Raw genomic sequence first — 21,166 nt, 5'->3', positions numbered from 1 at the left:
AGTTGTGGAAACAGTAAACACTGCAACTCCAGCCCCACTGTTACCCATAGAAGGACCCAAAATAGACCCGCCCCCCGACCGCCTGACAACATTACTGCATAGATGTAGTGTATGAGGTATTCTCAACCAGAAAAGATTCAACCAATCAGCTCTAAACAATTCAGATATAGATTACTTCACAGAAGGCAGCAGCTTCATTTCAGAGGGAATCTGTTGACCAGGATATGCTGTAGTAACACATGCATTTGGGCCCAATGGGAGCTCCGTAATAGACGCACAGCCCTTGCCTGCAGAAGCATCTGCTCAAAAGACTGAGCTAATTGCTTTAACAAGAGCCTTGTTGCTGGCAAAAGGAAATGTAGCTAATATCTATACTGACTCTAAATATGCTTTTGCTACACTGCATGTCCATGGAGCCATATACAAGGGAAGAGGGCTCCTCACAGCAGAGGGAAAAGACACAAAGAACAAGGAGGAAATCCCACAGCTTTTAGATGCTGTATGGTAGTCGTCATGCTTTTGTAAAGGACATCAGGCAGATGGTTCCTGTGAATCTAAGGAAATAGGAAAGCGGATAGAGAAGCTAAGCAAGCTGCTTTGGCAGCTCCCCCACTGTGGAACAAAGTTTCAGAGATGCCTCTCCTTCCAGAACCTCTATCTATAGAAAAGCCAAGTTATTTCTCTAGGGAAAAGGCCTTGTTTGCTCAGGAGGCAGGACGCTATATCAAAGGGGATTGGTGGCAATTCTTGGATGGGAGGGTAGCCATCCCTGACATAATGGCTCCTAACTTTGTAATGCAATTTCATGAAGGGACATACACATGGGAAAAACAACTTTGGAGGCTTTAATCGGGCAGCATTGTTATGTGCCACATCTCAGTGCTATAACTCATGCGGTCTGTGCGAAATGCTTAACCTGTGCACAAAACAACCCATGGCAAGGGCCAGTCAGGGCCCCTGGGAGTTCAAAAAAGTAGGAGCAACCCCATGTGAAAACTTGCTTGTAGACTGTACCAAAAAGCCCCAAGCAGGGGGGTATCAGTATATGCTAGTGTTCGTTTTTACCTACTCTGGGTGGGTAGAAGCTTTCCCCACTCACACTGAAAAGGCCAGGGAGGTAACTAGAACATTATTATTATTTTTTTGAGATGGAGTCTCACTCTGCAGCCCAGGCTGGAGTGCATCAGCGCAATCTCGGCTCACTGCAACCTCCACCTGGCAGGTCCTGGTTCAAGCAATTCTCCTACCTTAGCCTCCCAAGAAGCTGGGATTACAGGCACAAGCCACCATGACCAACTAATTTTTGTATTTTTTTTTAGTAGAGACAGGGTTTCACCATGTTGGCCATTCTGGTCTTGAACTCCTGACCTCATGATCCACCTGCCTTGGCCTCCCAAAGCTCTGGGATTACAGGTGTGAGCCACCGTGCCCAGCCACTAGAGCATTATTAAAAGACATTATTCCTAGATTTGGGCTGCCCATGACTCTTGGGTCTGACAGCGGACCAGCATTTATAGCCAAAATTGTCCAGAGTCTTTCTCGGCTACTAAAAATTAATTGGAAATTACACACTGCCCACTGCCCGCAGAGCTCAGGGAAGGTAAAGAAAATGAGTAGGACATTAAAATAGCTGTTAAAGGAATTCTGCCAAGAGACCCATTTACACTGGGATCAGGTTTTGCCCATGGTCCTACTCTGAGTCAGGTGCACCCCAACAGACAAACTGGGTATTCACTTTATGAAATTCTATTCAGGAGACCACCTCCCCTTATTACCCAGATAAAGGGTGACCTCAAAGAGATAGGGGAATTGACATTAAAAAGACAAATACAAGCATTAGGTATGGCCATGAACCAAGTGCAGAGCTGGGTACGAGAAAGAATACCTATCAGTCTAACAAATCCAATTCACTCATTTAAACCAGGAGACTCTGTTTGGGTTGAGAAATGGAACCCAACCACACTCGCACCTACGTGAGATGGGCCCTTTACTGTAATCCCATCTACTCTTACTGTTGTTAAGGTTGCTGGAGTTGTGCCCTAGATCCATCACAGCTGATTAAAGCCAGCGACAGCCCAAGACTAGTGGACTAGCTGACCAGATCCAGAGCACCTCACCAGGCTGACATTGAGGTACAATGTCAACAAAGACCAGGACCAAGATCAACCCAGTTCTGTTTCAAATGTGACGAATCCTGAGGACTCGTCAAGCCCTGCTCTAGTCACACAGCTGGAAGCTGACTAGTCAACACGTGGCTGAGGCTTGAGGAGTCTTTATTGGATAAGTAAATGTGGACCGAAATCTTAATACTTGATACCATGCTAGCAATATTTGCTGTTCTGCTGTCACACTGCCATTGTTGCTGTTCCTTGAAGGACATTCCTTGCCCATTCCTAGTGTAAAACTGTTGCTTTCTGTTTTGCTCATGTTAGCCTTTATGGCAAAGTTAGTAAGCGGGGATGTTTTGAATGAATGTCCCATGTGCACCCATACTACATGGATAGGGAGCACACACTTTAAAACTGTTATATACCAAACCCATTATGAGTGCAGAGGGACCCCCCTAGAAACTTGCATATATAGTAAAACTACCTATTCAATTTGTGACCCTGGTGAGGAACAGCCTTATGTATGCTATGATCCTAAACGTCTATCCAGAACTTGGTTTGAGCTCCATGGAGGATCAAAAAATGGAATCCCCTGTGACGTACCTTGGATATCCTTCTCACCAAAGAAGCATATCCTCATACTTAGATGCTTGTCAAATAACCCAAACACTTCTTAAAAGTCAGAAGATAGTTGTAGCCCAATCTTGTTACCCTAAAATTTTAGAAAAGTCATAGGTGTGTGCATCTTGCACAACTGTATAATCCATGCTCCTCAAAAACAAACAAACAAACAAGCTATGTTCACTCATGTCCCGCTTTGGATTAGGAATGCCATACCTTGGTATGATTATGACTACTGTGAAGTCGGAGATGAAGGAAAAACCTAAAATCATCTAAATTTCACTATTTTAGACCCAAACTCGCCTATTTGGACCACAGGCATTGAGGAACCAGTAGGATACAGCAATTTTTCTAAGGTAGTTGAAGAAAATGCTGAAAAAAAGAAGATTAAGCCTTACATATCTTAATGAATGGGCACAAGAAGGTATTGTTTTTCTGTATTGTCAAAAAGACCTGAGCTCATCAACCCCAACAGCAATTTCGAGTCTTTAAGTCATTTAATGAATATTTTAAATAAACAATTCCTGAGCCCCCCTCTGTGACTAAAAACCTATTTGCCAAGTTAGCCAAAAATACAGCAGGAAATCTGGGGGTTACCTCATGTTGCCTATGTGGAGGAACTAACATGGGGGACCAGTGGTCTTGGGAGGCAAAGGAATTGCTACCCCAAGATAATTACAGCTTAACCCTTCCTGCCTCAAACTCTACAGAGCTGTCATCTACCAAGTCCAGTACCTGGCTTCTAAAGGCTTCCATCATAAGAAGGTATTGCCCGTTGGGGAGCTGTCTACACTAGCCCAGTAGGTGAACTAGCATGTCTAGGATAGCAGTATTACAATAAAACTATAGGAAAGACCCTATGGCAGAGAGAAAACAAACAGGGTAAGAGCAGTTCCAAACCACCTCGATTTAACCCATTTTCCAGATTTCCATCTTTGAACCATTCCTGGTACCAACTAGAGGCACCAAATGCTTGGCAGGCACTCACGAGCCTTTATTGGATTTGTGGTCAACAGGCTTATCGGCAGCTGCCAGAAAAATGGATAGGAGCTTGTGTGTTGGGAATTATTAGGCTGTCATTTTTCTTGCTCCCCCTAAAACACAGAGAAGTTTTAGGATACCCTATTTATGATGAATCCAAAAATAGAAGAAAGTGGGCGGTAAGCTCAAAAGATGATATACAAATCGGAAACTGGAAAGACACAGACTGGCCCCCAGAAAGAATAATTGATTATTATGATCCCGCTACTTGGGCGCAAGTTGGAATGTGGGTATATCACACTCCCATCTATGTGATAAACCACATGATTAGGTTACAGGCAGTCCTAGAAATCATAACCAAGGAATCATCCAGAGTTTTAGACTTTAGACTTGCTAGTCGTACAAGCCACAGAGAAGAGAAATGCAATACACACAGAGTAGGCTAGCCCTAGACTACCTCCTGGCCTCAGAAGGAAGAGTTTGTGGAAAGTTTAACCTCACTAACTGCTGTTTAGAAATTGATGGTGATGGACAGGAAATCACCGCTAGGATGCAAATAATAGACCACATCTCAGTCCACACCTGGAAAGGATGGTCTCCAGAGTCTCTTTTTGGTGAATGTTTTTCATCTTTCAGTGGCTTTAAAAACCCTTACAGGAAGTGTGGCTCTCATATTGAACGGATGCCTCATACTGCCTTGTCTCTTACCTCTTTTATTTAGAAGTATACGATCAGCCAAAGAGGCAGTAGTGCGTAGGCACACTACCACCCAAATAATGGCTTTAACTAAGTATCAGCCTTTGTCCTCAGAAGAGAACCCACATGGTGAAGAGACAGGTGACTATAGTACCTAGGTAGGACTCCTCTAAGGGTATTTTCCTTCCTCATACCCTGCCTTCTTTTGTTCTGTTTCTGAATCACATGAAGTCCAGATGCACAAGTAAAGAGCTTTAGGCCAAATCATTAAGTTTAACCATTAAGTGTTGTAACCTAATGAAGCAGCTTGCTAAAATGTAACCTGGCTCCAGTCTTGTCTTCCAGACTAAGCCAAAGCCTCCAACAATAATTCCATGTGCCCTTAAGGCCCCAGATGGATGGATGGCTAGTCAATGACAGGTAAGACCCCCCAGAAACGGGGGGGTAACCTGAGACAGACACAGCCGCAGAGAGGCCAACAGAAGACAAAGGAGTTTGCTTATTCCTGCGGTCAGGATGTCCAAAAACAGATGACAGCAGGAGAAGGTATACTGGCAAGCTAGCATTGCACTGGAGCAAATGAACAGTACCCCTCAATGACAGGCTGACCGCTCCATCCTGTCATCCTGTGAATTGTAAAGAAAGTCTCAAAAAAAAAAAAAAAAAAAGAAAAAGAAAAGAGAACGGAAAAAGAGAAAAGCTTTCTAGTAATAAAAAACCTTTTGAAGAAAGCATTGAAGGGGAAATGAGGAGGAAAATAAAATTAAAGACAGACTTGAAATTGAATAAGTAATAGTTAACATTAGGACTAGGTCATTAGGAAAAATCATAGTAAGCAAAAATGAGTAACCCCTTCCAGCTTAGCCCAACTAAGAGACCCTCTCTCCACATAGATAAGAGCACCAGAGAGTATCTTCAGGTCTGCAGCCCGCACATACTTCTGCAATTCCTGTTCTTCGGATCTCCCTGGGTGTCCTCCTCAACCTTTTGACCCCCTCCCTTGGCTGCAAGGTTATAGAGTTAAATGACCCCGAAGCCCAAGATAGCAAAACCTGATTAACTGTCTGTGTTCAAAACCTATTTCTTGCCTTGTTTTCTCGCCTCAAATTGCAAAAAAGCAATACGTTCTCTTTGTTCAGGGCTGGCGGCCATTACAGGCAGTGAGGCCGCCGTCAGCTGGAGCTCCAAAAAAAGAAATTTTCTTGGCCAGTCAAGGTGGCTCACACCTGTAATCCAAGCACTTTGGAGGCCAAGGAGGGTGTATTGCCTGAGGTTGGGAGTCCAAGACAGCAGGACCAGCATGGTGAAACCCCGTCTTTATATTAAAAAAATGAAAAAAAGAAAAAAGAAATGTTCTTGTGTCTCTTGGTCTCTCTGCACTTCTCAGCTTGAATTCCTGCAATATAGTGACCTGAAATTCCCTGAAGCTAAGTATAATAGTGGTCCTTAAACATATATTCTATATGTGAATTAATAAAGTCAGATACACTGAGTATGCTAAGAATCAACCAATATAAGGAAAACAATGATCATTTACGTAAATGTTATATTAGTGTAGTAATCAGCTCACCTACAAAACAGCAACCCAAATCACATTTTAAAAACATCCTTTAATGAGCAACTATTATGTGCCAGGTGACATATAGCATTGCAGAACTTTCTCCTTAGTTCAGCTAAAACAGGGCTCTTGTCACACGACCAGGAAAGATGAGGCTCGTGGACACACAGAAGGGTGAGTAAAATGGAATTTATTGGGTGAAACGGAAAAAGGAAAAATAACTCTCAGCAAAGTGAGAGAGAGTCTTGCTGGTAGGTTTCCCACTTCACAGATGGAAGCTCAGGTCACCACACAGGAACAGGAGAAGGCAGGCTTCTCCCCACTGCAAACAGTGCAAACTTCCCAAGCCTCCACCCCTTCCTCCCAGTGTGCAGGTGGGCATTATTCAGCAAAAATCAATTGGGAAAGGGCAGGCTTCATCTGGGACAAGCAGTCCAGTCTGTCAGGCTTCAAGCTGTTTTAGGCTTGAAGGCAGGGTTTCACCAGGACCTTTGGCTGTCTCCTGTGTCTATCAATGGTAAGTGCTTTCTTTATGGTACTTCACTTAAACTTAATTACTATGAAAGGAAAATATTACCCCTGTCCCATTTGTGCAGAGAGGAGATGCAAATTCGGGAAGCTAATCAAAGAAGTTACTGAGGAAATAAGTGGCTGGCAAACAGAAACATGCCAGACTCGCTGGACTCTGAGATTCCTGCTTTTCCCACTGACTTTCTCCCTCCCAGATAGTCTCATTGAAGAATCATAGCTCAGCAACTTAGGTGCCTCTTTATACTTAAAGACCGTTTCCACTTCTAATAAAATGTAGAGTTACTTTGGATTTGATCGGCTTCCCAGCTTTCACTTACATAGTTTCTGCTTCTACTAAACATGTACCTTCAGATAAAGGAAAATAATCTGAAATAAAATTTTGGAATTTCAGTGGTGTTCCACAGGCATGGGAGAGTGAAATTTCTAGTGAAAAGTATTATTTATATGTTTGATGCATTTACCACCCCACCTAATTCCCTCAGGCTCAATTTCTCTAGAGTATTTACCTTCACTTGGCGGATAGTTACCCTTGTGTGCATTCCCACAGGTGACAACAAGCCTAATCCATCAAATTGTGGCACCTTCTTTGGTGAGTGGATAACAAAGATGATCCCAGCATCAGTGAAACCAAGAGCCGGGCTATCAGTGAATGCCTCCTGAAACAAAAATACATTTTTTGTCCAAATTGCAAATTGACCATATCAGTTCTATACAAGTTTAGGATTCAGTTTTATCATCTTATGATAGCATTGGACTAATCCTAGTTTATGTTATACTTCAGTCTTTTTCTGTAAAGTATATGAAAATTAAACATCTAAGACATACTTTATTAGTTGAATCTGTTAAAGGAAAATCTTTTGGGTCCCTTCAAGCTGGGAATTGCTCAGGGCAGTCCTGAAATAATTGAGACCTGTCTCATCATTTTTCTTAATTGTCATCTGGTCACTATGAAGGAATCCTGAGTAAAGGGGACCTGACCTGCAGCAGCTAGCCTATGGGTGCTTGGTACCAGCTTGGGCACCTTATAGCCCAAACCAATAGGACGACTGCTGAAGTCCAGGACCTACTTCCTCCAGGGATCCCTGATCTTCCAGTGTTTTTCAGTTGGGGGTCTGAGGTTCATTCACTGTTTAAAAAACTCCTTTTTTTTTTTTGGTGAGAGTTTCCACTGGCTTCCATCAAAGAAGACAAGCCTGACTGCTTCTGCGTCGGCAGAGAGCGGTTTTCAGCGTTGGCCCCATCACCAGGTAAGAAAACTGTTTTGGGATTCTGTCTTGCAAATTCTTTTTAAACAACTAAAGTTAGCATTAACAACCAGCTGGTGTTAATTTCTGCTTACACTTAGAGTGCTCAGAAATCATAAAATTTGTGTGATCATTGTTAGCTTTGCTTAACTGTTTCGTTGTTTGTTTCTATCTTGTTGGGTCTGCGTGTGTGTTTTGGCTCTTTCCCTCATTGGATGTGACCAACTCAAAACACTCTAGTGCATGAATATGGAATTTTCCATTCCAAAGAAATAGAGCACCTTTCTCCCTTAAGCCTTCTGGGGCATTGTCAGGCAACTGAGAATCATATGAGAGTATCTGGAAGGAATACTCCCTAAGACGTGCAGTGGCTGTAAATAAGTATCCACCTCAGAAGAACATACTTAGGGACTAATATCAGCCGGTGGGTGCATATTAGGAGCTGACTCCTCCTGCACTTGAGCCCCTGACACACTGTGCCAGGTAGCTGCAACACAGGTGCACTAGACTCGTTCAGGGGATAACAGCTTTGACAGGGTAGGTCTGCTAGCAGCACATTTTGGGTCTGACAGACGTCCCGACTTGGTCAGACCAAAGGGGAACTGGAAATGTTGAACAGGGCCTCTGAAGTGGGAAGAAAACAGCCATCAGAAGGAAAGAAAAGAAGAAAGATTTTTGATTTTGACTGCTAAAGGGACTTTATTTACATAACAAAGCCAACTTTTTGCCAGCCAGATCAAAACTGAAAGAGCAACGACTGTACTTCTGAAACAGCAGCATTTTGTCCTAGCTGAAATATGGTAAGGAGATCTAAAAATATATTTTTTTAAAGGAGCTCAATGGTTCAAAGTCAACTTAATTAAAAGGCTAACATCCAAGATGTGTCTGTGTCTGCATAGATGTGTGCATGTTTGTATTTAAAAGGCCTTCAGGTTTTGGGGATTTATTTTTGTTTGTTTTCTCTCCTAAGATTTTGTTGTGTTTTTTTTGAGCAAAAACATTTTTTTTTTCTTCAGTTGACTGAATTCTGTTTTCACCTGATTTTTTAAATTAGAATAGTTATTGCAACAGAGGCTACTCCTGGGTTTTTAAGGAAGGGCGTAGTTTAGACACTCAGAAATGTCTTTGTTAAAAAAAAAAATCTTTAAAGTGCACTGTAAAAGCATCACGTGATCTAACCTCGAAATAATTCTACTTTTTTTTGGAGACCCAGGATTCAATGTGAGCTCTGCCCAGAGCTTAGAGATCCAGTTAAAATGTAAGTAGTTTCTATCTTAATAAAATTGGTCTTCTTATACAATACTATGATATATTTCTATAATTTTAGGTTAGATTTGGCTTAAAGGAAAATAAAAGCATCTCTCTCTAGCACCACCATACTTTTTCTCTCTGTACCTTATGATATAAATTTTGCTATTTTATTTTCACCTGAGTTATTTCCTTTAATATGCAAATTTAACACTATTTAGCTAACAACTACCTAGGATTGTAAAACAAGTTATTGAGAATCTAAAAGTCTAAGATCGGGAAAAAAAATAACAAAAGAATCTTTCTTCGTGAATCTATAAAATGTACTTCCATCTGCATACCCAATATGTCTATGTATTTATATGTTGTGTACACAATGTTTCACTACTGAAAATATATAAAAAGGCTCTAATTAATTGGCTTAAAGAAAAATAAAGGCATTTAAATCAAATCTTTTATGAGGAAAAAAGAAAGACTAGTCAAATGCTTTTTCAAGTTTATGTAACTTAAGTAAAATCTTTAATTAAAAAAGCTAGCTTGAAAAGTACTGGTAAAGTAATATCAGAAATGTCTTAAGAACTGCCAACATACATTTTTTTGTTTATATATATTAATCAGGCAATTTCAAACTTATCCCTGCCAAATGCTATAATGTTTCAAAATTTGGCAAATGCTATAATGTTTCACAATTTGGCATAGGGTTTACAAACTATAAACTCAGCCTCAAACAGAATGATCACTGCTTGTGTAATTTTTTAATAAATAAGACATTGATATTGGTTTAATAAAAATAGCTGCATCTTAAATTTTGTAAGATTACTGTAACTTCTAATCTTGTGGCTTTAGGCAGCCTAGTCTACAGGGAGTAAGGAGGTTTGGTTGGGAACAAAATGTTACTGTCTTTGTTTCAAAGCTAAACTATAAATTAAGTTCCTCCCGAAGTCCAGGAATGAACAAGGACAGCTTGGAGGTTGGAAACAAGATGGAGTCAGTTAGGTAATACCTTTTTACTCCCTCACTTATACTTTTGCAATGGCAGGTTCACAACACTTTAAATCATGACTATCACAGTTTTCATAAATAATCTAGATGAACAATTAAAATTAAATAATTAGGTAAGGGATAAATACTTGTAGACAAACTTGTCATAATTTAGAATATAACATCATATTAAATAATAGACATTTAATTGTTTGAATATTTTTCCAATAAATATATATTATGGGAAAACATTCTTGCTAAAAAAGTGTCCTTTTTTAAAAAAAAGGTAAACAAATTTTGTCTAATTCAAAGCTTATTTAAAGATTATGTATAAAACAAGGTAAAGAGAACAAGACAACAAAAAAAGATGTAAAGAAAGTTACAAGAATAAAGAGGGTTTTTTGTGGTAAAACAGCTTAAAGAGAAATAATTTTATATGAGAAAGAATCTTGTATGGTAGATTTATTCCTAAAATAAAATGACTGGTTATTTATGAAACAGAATATGTGGTAAGGAGCAGTGGCTCACACCTATAATCCCAACACTTTGGGAGGCCAAGGCAGGCAGATCGCCTGAAGTCAGGAGTTTGAGACCAGCCTGACCAACGTGGCAACATTCCATCTCTACTAAAAATACAAAAATTAGTTGGGTGTGGTGATGGGCACCTGTAATCCCAACTGCTTGGGAGGCTGAGCTCCTGGGTAGAGATTGCAGTGAACTGAGATCACACCATTGCGCTCCAGTGAGACTCTGTCTCAAAACAAAACAAAACAAAGAGAATATGTTCAGGACAAACCAGAGAGTCCAAAGCATGTCATGAATGATTGGTATAAGTCACAATAAAAATTTATTTTAAAATAACTTTAATATGATAAAGTTGTCATATTATTATTAAGTTTTGGTTTGCTTAGGGAAAAAAACTGAGATAAAAAATGTTTGTTTTAAATTTAAGGTTATTACACTCATGTATCTTTCCGTATGTGCTTTTAATGTCTTTGTGACATTAAGTTACAGGGCTTTGACTCCTGGATCTAAAAATGACACCAAGTCCTACTAAATCTTAAACACTGACAGCAATTAAAGACTTATCTTCAGGCACCATAGAAGATGCCAATCAAAATAAAATGCATTCCTGGCCAGACACAGGAACCTATGCCTGTAATCCCAGGACTTTGGGAGGCTGAGGTGGGTGGATCACCTAAAGTCAGGAGTTTGAGACCAGGCTGGCCAACATGGGGAAACCCATCTCTACTAAAAATACAAAAAAATTAGTTGGTGTCATGGCATACACCTGTAGTTCCAGCTACTTAGGAGGTTGAGGCATGAGAATCACTTGAACCTGGGCAGCAGAGATTGCAGTGAGCTGAGATCATGCCACTACACTCCAGCCTGAGTGACAGACTGAGACTCCATCTCAATAAAAAAAAAAAAAAAAATGAACGAAATGAAAGAAAGAAAGAAAGGAACGAAAGAAAGAAAGATAGAAAAAGAAAGAAAGAAAGAAAGAAAAAGAAAGGAAGGAAGACAGACAATCGTGTTATTTTCAACAGCAGTCCCCAACCTTTTTGGTACCAGGGACAGGTTTTGCATGGGAGGGCCTAATGGGGAGGGGATGGTTTGGGAATGATTCAAGTACATTACATTTATTGTGCACTTTATTTCTATAACTATTACATTGTAATATAAAAGTAATTATACAACTCAAAAGAAAAAAAAATAAAATGAAATAAAAATAAAATGCATTCCTGAGACATAAGGCTAGAAATTAAAGGCCATTCAATTCCTCAAGGCCTGGGGACTATTGAGAAAGAGATGAATATGTGAGATTGTAATGGCTGATTTTAAGAGACAAAATAAATTCAGTTTCTCTATGAATTAATCATGAATGTCAAAGGCACACTAATGCAAAACCAGCATATGGACTCCTGTGTCAGATTAACAAGATTTTCTTGAAGCATTAAGCAACTCCTTAATTAAAGGTCAGAAACGTTATAAAAAGGCTCATGGAACTTATATTTTATGATAAAGATTAAATTTTATAGATTGTTTACAAAATTTTGAATAACTAATATAATTGGCTTTATGCTGTTTTTAGTAGGGCTTCTTATTTGGAAAATTAAGTCTCCTCTCTCAAAGAAAGAAGGTATTCCTTTTTTTTTTTTTTTTTTTTTTTTTTAATCCTTGAGTTATCACTTTGGTTAAATGAATGACTTTATAATGATCCTTAATCCTATTTCGTAATATCAAGTGTTTTAAACCTTTGATATTTGACAGTCTTTCTGAAATCAAATGATAAATTATGTCTTCTAACCTAATTAATCCTTTAAGATATGAGCTTTCCTGAAGTCCAAAAATGACATAATTTGGCTTATTTGGCATAAAAATTACACAGGAAGCATGATCAAATATGAAATGGTGTTTGGTTTTCTTTGGGCTGTATTTTTATAAATATGCTACTGGTATGTGTTTCAGAATTATGGGAAACACCTTAATTCTGATATGACTTAGTTTACATTATCAGTAATAATAATAATTTTTATATTAAAATTATTGTGTGCCATCAAGGTAACAAATTTCCTTGTCAATTTTGTCTTTGACTATGGCTGCACTAAAATTTATTAACATCCATGGACAACTGTTGGCATGTTTTGGTCCTCTTTAGAAGGTGGTTTTATAATCAGCTATAAAATTATAACAGGTGCTCTTAAATGCAGGATTTGATAACTTTAGAGATGGTAACATCAGAAAAGAGGAAAAACTTTCATGACTCATGGAGAGCTAAAATGTTTATGAGTACTAAGCAGAACAGGAATTAACTGCATGTACTGAATTCATCTTTTTGACTTTTTACTTAAAATGTTTGCTGATCCTTTGTTTTGTTTTTCAGTCTTATTTTGTCTCTTGAGCTACTGATAGCTTTTAACAATTTAGTTTACTTCTATGAACAGAACACAGAGCATATTTTATTTGTCTTCCTGATTTCTCCAGAATTTGGAAGCTATTCGTAAGTATTCTTAATTTATGGAAAATACAGTTATTAGCATAAGTGCAATAAAAATCTGTTTTCAAATAGCCAGATGCAGTGGCTCATGCAGGTAATCCCAGTACTTTGGAAGGCCTAGGTGAGCAGATCGGGAGGTCAGGAGTTCAAGACCAGCCTGATCAACATGGTGAAACCTCATCTCTACTAAAAATACAAAAATTAGCCACCTGTGGTGGTGCATGCCTGTAATCCCAGCTACTCAGGAGGCTGAGACAGGAGAATTGCTTGAACCCGAGAGGCGGAGGTTGCAGTGAGCCAAGATTTTGTCACTGAACTCCAGCCTGGACAATAGAGTGAGACTCTGTCTTAAAAAAAAAAAAAAAAAAAAAAAAAAAAAAAAAAAATCTGTTTTCATTTGTAACAGGACACAGTTGGAGAAACTGGTTATTTTACCAATGCTTTGACTGAAATTGTGTGCTTTCCTTTAAGGAATCAAACGACTTATGAAACCAATCATTGCCCTGGAAAACTGACCTCATATTTTGTGTACAGAGTCCATGTCCAGGGTTTCTGCCCTGTGGTAAGTAAAGGATATCACTTTCTGAAAGGCCCAGAAGCTCCCGGTTTATCTTGGAACTCAAGTGGAGACGAAATTTATCCATCATAGATATTTGATGGCACAAATCTATGGCTGGGCTCGGCTTTAAAAAAAATCTTATCTGAGATTTCTACTATGGCACAAGGTTCCACCAAAGGCAATTTAAAAGCCTATGTTAAAAATAACTTTTCGCTGCACTCTAAACAAATAATTTGATGAAGTAAAATAAAGCAAAATAGTCCTACCATGATTTGTATTTGGCAAAAATGGGAAAGTGAAGAGAGAAAAATTATGTTTCAAAAAGTATAGTACATGTATTGTTAGATTATAGTCTTGACCAGTGTTTTTCAATTTTTATTATTTTCTATAGTTTGGACCAAATTCTAATTTTTCTTAGCTACAAGTCTTCAAAATAATGTTTTTAATTTTTTCTTTCTTTATTCCCCCATTTTTCCTAATTTGGATGGCTAAAATCTAAGCTGTGCTTTCTTAAAGCCCTGCAAACTGAAGTCAGACAACTTAAACATCAGAAGAAAGTAATAGCAACCTATTTTCATACATCAGCCACTTTTTATACCTGCCTACTGATGTGTGGACTTCAAAGTAATGTAGACTTTATTAATTTTTCCAGGATTGTCCTTTTGTTTCTTCTTGTTTTTCTCTCTCCCTACTCCTATTTTCTCTTCATAGAACATTGAAGACTTTGCAATCTGCCAAAAATCAGCTTTTGGGACTTACCTGTTTAGTAATAAACTGTCCTAACCATGAGAAATCAGAAGAAACCTAAGAACAGAGACTCACGTTCTCCTAAAGATTTTTTAAAAAGCGAAGGGGGAATGTGAACGGGAATTATCTTGGGCCCTTTCAAACTGGGAACTGCTCAGGGCAAACCTGCCTCCCATTCTATTCAAAGTCATTTCTCTGCTCACTGAGATAGATGCACATTCTGATTGCCTCCTTTGGAAAGGCCTATCAGGAACTAAAAAGAAAAAAAAAAAAAAAAAAAGCAACCATTTGTCTTTCACTTACATGTGACCTTGAAGCCCCTTCCCTGCCTCAAGTTGTTCCCACCTTTCTGGGTAGAACCAATGCACTTCTTAGATATATTAATTGATGTCTCATGTCTTCCTAAAATGCATAAAACCAACTGTACCCTGACTACCTTGGACTACCTCAAGACTTCCTGAGGTTGTATCATGGGCACCCATCCTTAACTTTGGGAAATAAAACTCCTAAAATGATTGAGACTTGTCTCATTGTTTTTCTCAATTGGCAAATCACAGCTCAAGACCTCTGTAGTTTTCCATAGATCACATTTCATCTTAGATAGGTGCGGTAAGTATTTACAATTACCATTAATTGTTTGTTTCCTCTGGCCTTCTCTTCACCTAATTGTCTTATAGTTGCTTTCTTCTTGGCTGTTTTCTTTGACTCATTTGCTTAGAAAATCATCTTACCCTCTTCATTTTGCAATTAAAACCCCTGACCTTATGTAAAATTCAAATTCATTTTCCTATTAGAGTGAAGATTTACACTATCTCTTTAACACTTATGTTCTTTTTAATAAATCTTAGATTAGATGAGGAAATTTAAGACTGATTTCTGGTAACTTTGTCATTAGTTATAACTTTAGGCTATAAGGAGAAGGTACAGGCTTAAGAATATAAAGAATATAATCTGTGACTGGGTCAACTGCATATGTAATTAAATTTAGTAAACAATAAATATTATATTTGTAATTCAGAACTCTGTTTCTCCTGGCCCTTTTATAACCCTCTGAGAAACACTTAACTGTCTAATCTGGAGAAATATGTCAGTGTTATTTACTTATGGAACATTGCATTAAATTTGTAGATTTTCATTGCATTCTAAAATATTTGGAAAATTCTAGTTTGTACAAATTGATAATAATGTTTGAACTGACCATATGGCTAAATACTTGAATGAGTCAAAAGTATTAATCAAATACATTACATGTATGGGTAGGTATATTCATTAACGTTGGCAGTGTTAAGTTTGGACAGAAAGAAAAATATCTTGAATGGGATATAAAAGGAAGCTATGAAGAGTACCTTACTGAAAATTCTTTAAAAGTAGCCAATGGCATCATTCACGTGGATTGGGAGGTAAGTGCAGGTACATCAAGTTTATTTTTCATTTTTGTCATTAATTGTATGATTTTTGGATACTTAATTCATCAGCATTTCAGAATCCTCATTTATAAAACCATGATAGTAAAGTAGAATGCCTCTAAATGTGTAATACTAGAAGTGTTTATGCAAGACAGAAGGTCAGAATTAACCTAGGGTGGGAGCTATACCAGGAACTCGTGAAGATAACACCACTGCATTGCTTAGATGTTTGAACATCTGCCTCCCAGGGCTAAACACTTAGAACTTATTAGGTCAATTACAGCTTTCCAAAAGCTAGGGTAGGACAGTCTATTTACATAATATTTTTTGTATAACAATTAGATTTTCTATCACTTTTGCAGATATACATTCTATGGTTTGTCATATATATATGTAGAGTTTTTTTTCAAAACTTATTGTCATATTTACATAAACATATTTCTAAAATTATTGTTAAATGCATAGAGTTTTCTTAAAATATCTATATACATTGCAACTTAGGATCTCTGGGTTTCCTTATTTTGTGGCATAAACATTTCCTGGAGTCACAGTAATTTAAGTCAGTAGGATAGCTAAAAATCTGCAGTTTATGCCTTAAAATTTTGCCTATTTAATTTCTAAGTCAATAATTATATAAAATCATAGGAGTCTAGACTAAATTAACAAAAATTGAAAAATATCCAATGTGTGAGAGCTATCTGACATGGCAAAAATAGCCTGATCAAATTTTTTGAAACCCCCACCCATTCTTGTCTGTCTTGAACCTGGCTAGGTTGAAGAAAATTCAGTACCTGATTCACATTGAAGAGCAAGCGCAAGCCTCTTCCAGAGACACTCACTTTTCTCTTTGTTTGGATAGTTTCACCATGATTAAAAGTAAAACAATTTCCATATTCAGTGAAGACATGTGCAAAATCCTCCAATATATAAATAAACCAAAAAAAAAAAATCACATTAATTTGATAGTTTTGTCACTTCCATAGTTTAATTTCTGTAACTTTTTCTTCAAAAGTACAAATATTTAACAAGATTGCAGAAATATCAGAGAGATAGTCTGATTTATATGTATATTCAGTGATAGTTTTTTTTCTGGTAATATGCATTTGTCAACTTGCATGTGATTATTTAAAGGAGACATTTTCACATGAAAGTAAGCATGTATTTCACAACATTTAAAAAAATTACTTGTTTTATATTTTCCTGAAGATGTATGGAAACATGTTTTTCCCTGTGGAGCACCACTTCAGCATCCTTTCTTGGAGGGGCTATGCCTTCTGCAACCCGCATGCTCAGTGTGGCAGTCAATCACATAACTCCGTTCCCTTGATCCTCCTTTTCCAGCCACTACAGAGGCGTGCATGGGACACAAGTTGGGCCAAGCTTAAACCTCACCTTCTTGCCTCAGTGGTTGGATCAAGAATTGATATATGTCCCAAGTAGAGCTAATCAGAGTCTTCGGTGGGATTATTAAGTGGATACCGGAGTGCTAAACTCTGATAATCAAAGTCTAGGGGGAATCAGCAGCCATTCTGGAGAAGTGTGGGGAGAACTCATACAGAAAGAAGCCAACCAGAATTATGAGATGGAAACAAAGTCAGAATCTTAAAGATAGTCTTGGAGTCCGTTGGTTTAGCATTTTCTGAAGCCAGACCTACTCTTGGAGTTCCCGCTAAATTAAGCCAACTCATTACTTTTACACTTTAGTTTACTGTAACAGAAATGGGATTCTGTAATATGCAACTGAAAAAGTCATCTCTAACACGAAATTTCTTGGTGGTAAGTTAAACATGTTGGTAAATATAAACAGCATAGGAAAGGGACCAAAACCTCACCTCTGTGAAGTGTCTCTCAGGCATTACTTTACTGCTTACTGTGTGCTAAGATGGTCTACCAACAATATAAGAAATTGTAACCCAGAACCAAGAATTTGTGAAGTTTACTTAAGACTCCCCTAACAACCCAGGCTCCAGAATTGCTGTTACAAGAAATATGGCATCAAATTGCTTATATACTTCCTTACTAATAGATTACAGATATATCTAGTATTTTATCTTAAATGTAGATTAATTTTATAAACAATAATAACATGATTTTGTATTTGTTATATATTTGTTTTGTATTTGTATTTGTTATGAGTGAATGTATATCATATATAATTATGTTATATATAATATATAATTATATAGTATATAATGTTCATAGTTAAATGCTAGAGTCCTCTTGTTTTCTTTAGCCTCTAATGCAATACTGAAAGAATAAAAGCAGAGTGATGGCTACTTGGTGATTATAAAAATGCTATGTTGGAATAGGTTGTTTGTTGATGAATGAAAAAAATTAAAATATCTTTTTGTGTTAAATTGTTTTTCTTTTGGAAGGACTGTATTACAAGAAAGGCAATAAAGTTTCCTCTTTTCTTTCTTTCCTTATCTAACTACTTGAAAGAGTAAATTTGTCTCACGTGTATTCCATATCCCTGATATGATAAGGCTGAGCTAGTGAAATAGAATCTTTAAGCAAATTTGGATTGATTCACCATGGGAGTAAATGCTGTGGGAGCTCAATGTGAAACAGTACAGTAAAAGAATTCATTACTTTGACTGTATTTGAAGAAATAGCAAATCGTTACCTTTGGGCTACATGGCTTTCCAAAAAAATCACAGTCCAACAAAGTGCTATTGTTCAGATAAAAACCTTTGTTCCTGATAAATTCTGCAATGCTAAAGTTTTGGTGACTTGCAACAAAATCAGTAGCTTCTCTAGAGTCAGTGGAATTGGCAGTAATTTCTTGAAGATGGAGGACTTTGGATACAATGTGCCATAAAAAAAAAATAACACCAAATTTGGCTACAGCATCTGTTTGGAACCTATTAGCAGGAATGAAGGCAATAGTTAGAATAATGAAATCTTGTAATTATCTAGAAGACAGAGACCAACACCTAGATTCTATTAGCTTCTTCTTATCTTCTACACTCTCCCTTATTTGCAAGACATTTAAGCAAAATTTGATTCCTAAGAGCAGGGGTCCCCAAACTTTTTACACAGGGGGCCAGTTCACTGTCCCTCAGACCGTTGGAGGGCCGGGCTATGCAAGGTGTGACACCCTTCATAGCCAGTGCTGCTGCCTCCACTATCCCAGACAGCGGTATACAGTGTCACAGGCCCAGCACCACCTCCAGTGCTGTATACAGGGATGGCGGTGATCAGCCTGTGACGCTGTGTATACAGCGTCCTGGACATCTGCAGCAGCGATGGGCCTCTTCTGTGGGAAGCCTACTGCTGCATGTTTCCCCTATTATAAGACACCTCCTAAAAATAAGACAGCCCCCGTCTTTTGGGCATAAAATTAATATAAGACGGGATCTTATAATATGGGAAACACGGTGTGTAGTAATGTGGGGGAGACTTTTGGGCAAAGGGTGGTTATAGGGGCCATTATGTTGTTGTACATTTGGGGGAGTATGGGGGCCATTATACTGTGTAGTAATGGTTATAGTGCTTTGCCTTTCTTCCTACTTCTGCTGTTATTTCACACCATTTCCGGTGATGTGGGGCATCATATGACGCACTTCTGGAGCCGTGACGTGTGCATCCCACATCACCGGAAGTAGTACTGTACGTGAGCGATGCCGTGCTTTGCGGAGCCGCCACATACAGTACTCCATCCTGTGCTCCTCTCACTGACCACCAATGAAAGAGGTGCCCCTTCCTGAAGTGTGGCAGTGGCCAGATAAATGGCCTCGGGGGCTGCAGTTTGGGGACCCCTGCCTAAGAGGTCTTTGACCCATTTGCAATTAATCTTGGATTTGAACATGCAGTTTCATTTACCTAGACTATTCCCCAGACCCTGATCTGGATGTCACCTAATGGAGCTTCAAAATTCAATTTAAAGGAAGAGGTGGAATTGTTAAGAGTGCATTTAGGAGTCAAATTTCCTGTATGTGGCCTTGTCCTGAGTCAGCTTAGCTAAATTAGAACTACATTTCCCAGCATTCCCATCTTGTATATATGTGAATTTCACTGTTGTGCAGGAGCTGTGGTAGCTCACACACATCCGTCTACTGACTCAACTTGCTGGTATCAGGCAGCAGCTGGGACCACAGCTCCTCCAGCTCTTTTGTGACCTATTTCTTCAGCTTCTTCAAATACTGGGTTAGGTAAGAGTGCAACCTGGTAAAGATGACAGCTATCCTACAGGGCACCCGCACTATCAAGATTGGAGGTAGTGAAAAAGAGACCTACATTTCCAGCTTGTATGTCTCCCCTACTTCATATCTATTTTCCCTTATAACTGCTGGCCCTTCTGACTTCAGTCCCAGCACTAGAAACAGGTGAAAAACTTAGAAAGACTGCTTAACCAGCTAGTGCAACAAAGTGGAGCTTAATCCCTAGGAAAAAGCCCTTTATTCTGTCATTCATGGTTATTCTGTTTCTCCAGTTAGGTTCTAATTGTTACAACCACTTACTGGTATAACTTAACAAATTTTTTAAATTTCCCTGTGACTTAAGTTTCTTCTCTTGTAAAATCTGTATGTATTAATATAACCTGCCTCAAAGTGTTGTTTTAATGATTACATTAATTTTTTTCTTAACATTTTTAGACAGCTGCCTGAAAGATAGTGAGTGCTAGGTATGTATTTATTAAATAAATGACTCATTCTGGCAACCAAAGCAGAAGTAGTCTGTTTAACTTGACGACTGCATCACTTTCTAATTCTATCTTGTGGAGCAATTTTGCCTTGTGTTCCATATGGTTCTTTATTTGCATGCCTTCCATTCCTTTGCGAACATGATCAGGACTTTCATATTTTAGATATTATACATTTTGAAACTGAACAAATGTTCTCTACTTGAATTGACTGCTAAAAGCATAAAACAGAAAGTATATTCCACTCTTGGTAAGTATAAAGGATATGTGGCTTGTGTGTCATGCCTGAACCTCTTTTCTGTCGCAGATTTTGTTTTCATTTTCCTTTATATTAGCTTATCTTGTTTAATACATAAATATATATGTATATATTTGTGTGTGTATATATATGTATACATATATAGAGAGAGGTAGAGAGAGAGAAGGAAATAAAAATATTTACTCTAAAATATATTTTTTGACATATTTAGAAATGGCTGCCACAGGGTCAATAACAGAAGTGGCCTTGCAGAGGTGTCTTTTATGTCTATATGTCTTTTATGAGGAAAATGTGCATCTGTAGAATACATCCATTAATGCAGCCAGGCCTCCTCTTTCTAGACACTTGCTAGGTGTAGGAGAGATTAAGATTCCAACACCTTTAAAAGTCTAAAAAGAAACATTCGCCATGTCTCCTCTCTGAAGAAGTCTTCTTTATAGCAAGGTCACCTCTGCCAATCAAGGCTCTTCCTTTCTCCCTTCTATAACCTATATAACCTGTCTTGCCATTAAAACCTACTTTTGGCAATTCTCTGAGCCTGCATTCTTTCTGTAATCTCAAGATGGTAAATAAGCCTCTTT

At 38.2% G+C, this 21,166-nt stretch overlaps 1 protein-coding gene and 1 long non-coding RNA gene across 2 annotated transcripts in view; one reads left to right on the top strand and one right to left on the bottom strand.

The window, feature by feature from the left end:
• ASIC5 (acid sensing ion channel subunit family member 5) overlaps positions 1-21,166 on the bottom strand; it is a 47,048-nt gene that overhangs the window by 15,399 nt on the left and 10,483 nt on the right. The window contains exons 3-5 of the mRNA XM_003927948.3: positions 18,308-18,545; positions 16,473-16,598; positions 7,002-7,151 (exon numbers count right to left, since the gene is read on the bottom strand). Of these exons, the coding sequence (XP_003927997.2) occupies positions 7,002-7,151; positions 16,473-16,598; positions 18,308-18,545 (514 nt within the window). The remainder of the gene's footprint in view (positions 1-7,001; positions 7,152-16,472; positions 16,599-18,307; positions 18,546-21,166) is intronic.
• Positions 12,221-17,492, top strand: LOC141584051 (uncharacterized). The gene is made up of 3 exons (XR_012516968.1): positions 12,221-13,531; positions 15,574-15,675; positions 16,888-17,492. It is a non-coding gene; the product is annotated as an uncharacterized LOC141584051 (long non-coding RNA).

Source organism: Saimiri boliviensis, chromosome 3 (assembly GCF_048565385.1).
Source record: "Saimiri boliviensis isolate mSaiBol1 chromosome 3, mSaiBol1.pri, whole genome shotgun sequence".
NCBI lineage: Eukaryota > Metazoa > Chordata > Mammalia > Primates > Cebidae > Saimiri > Saimiri boliviensis.
Note: the sequence above shows the minus strand (reverse complement) of the source record. Positions and strands in the feature narration are given on the sequence as shown.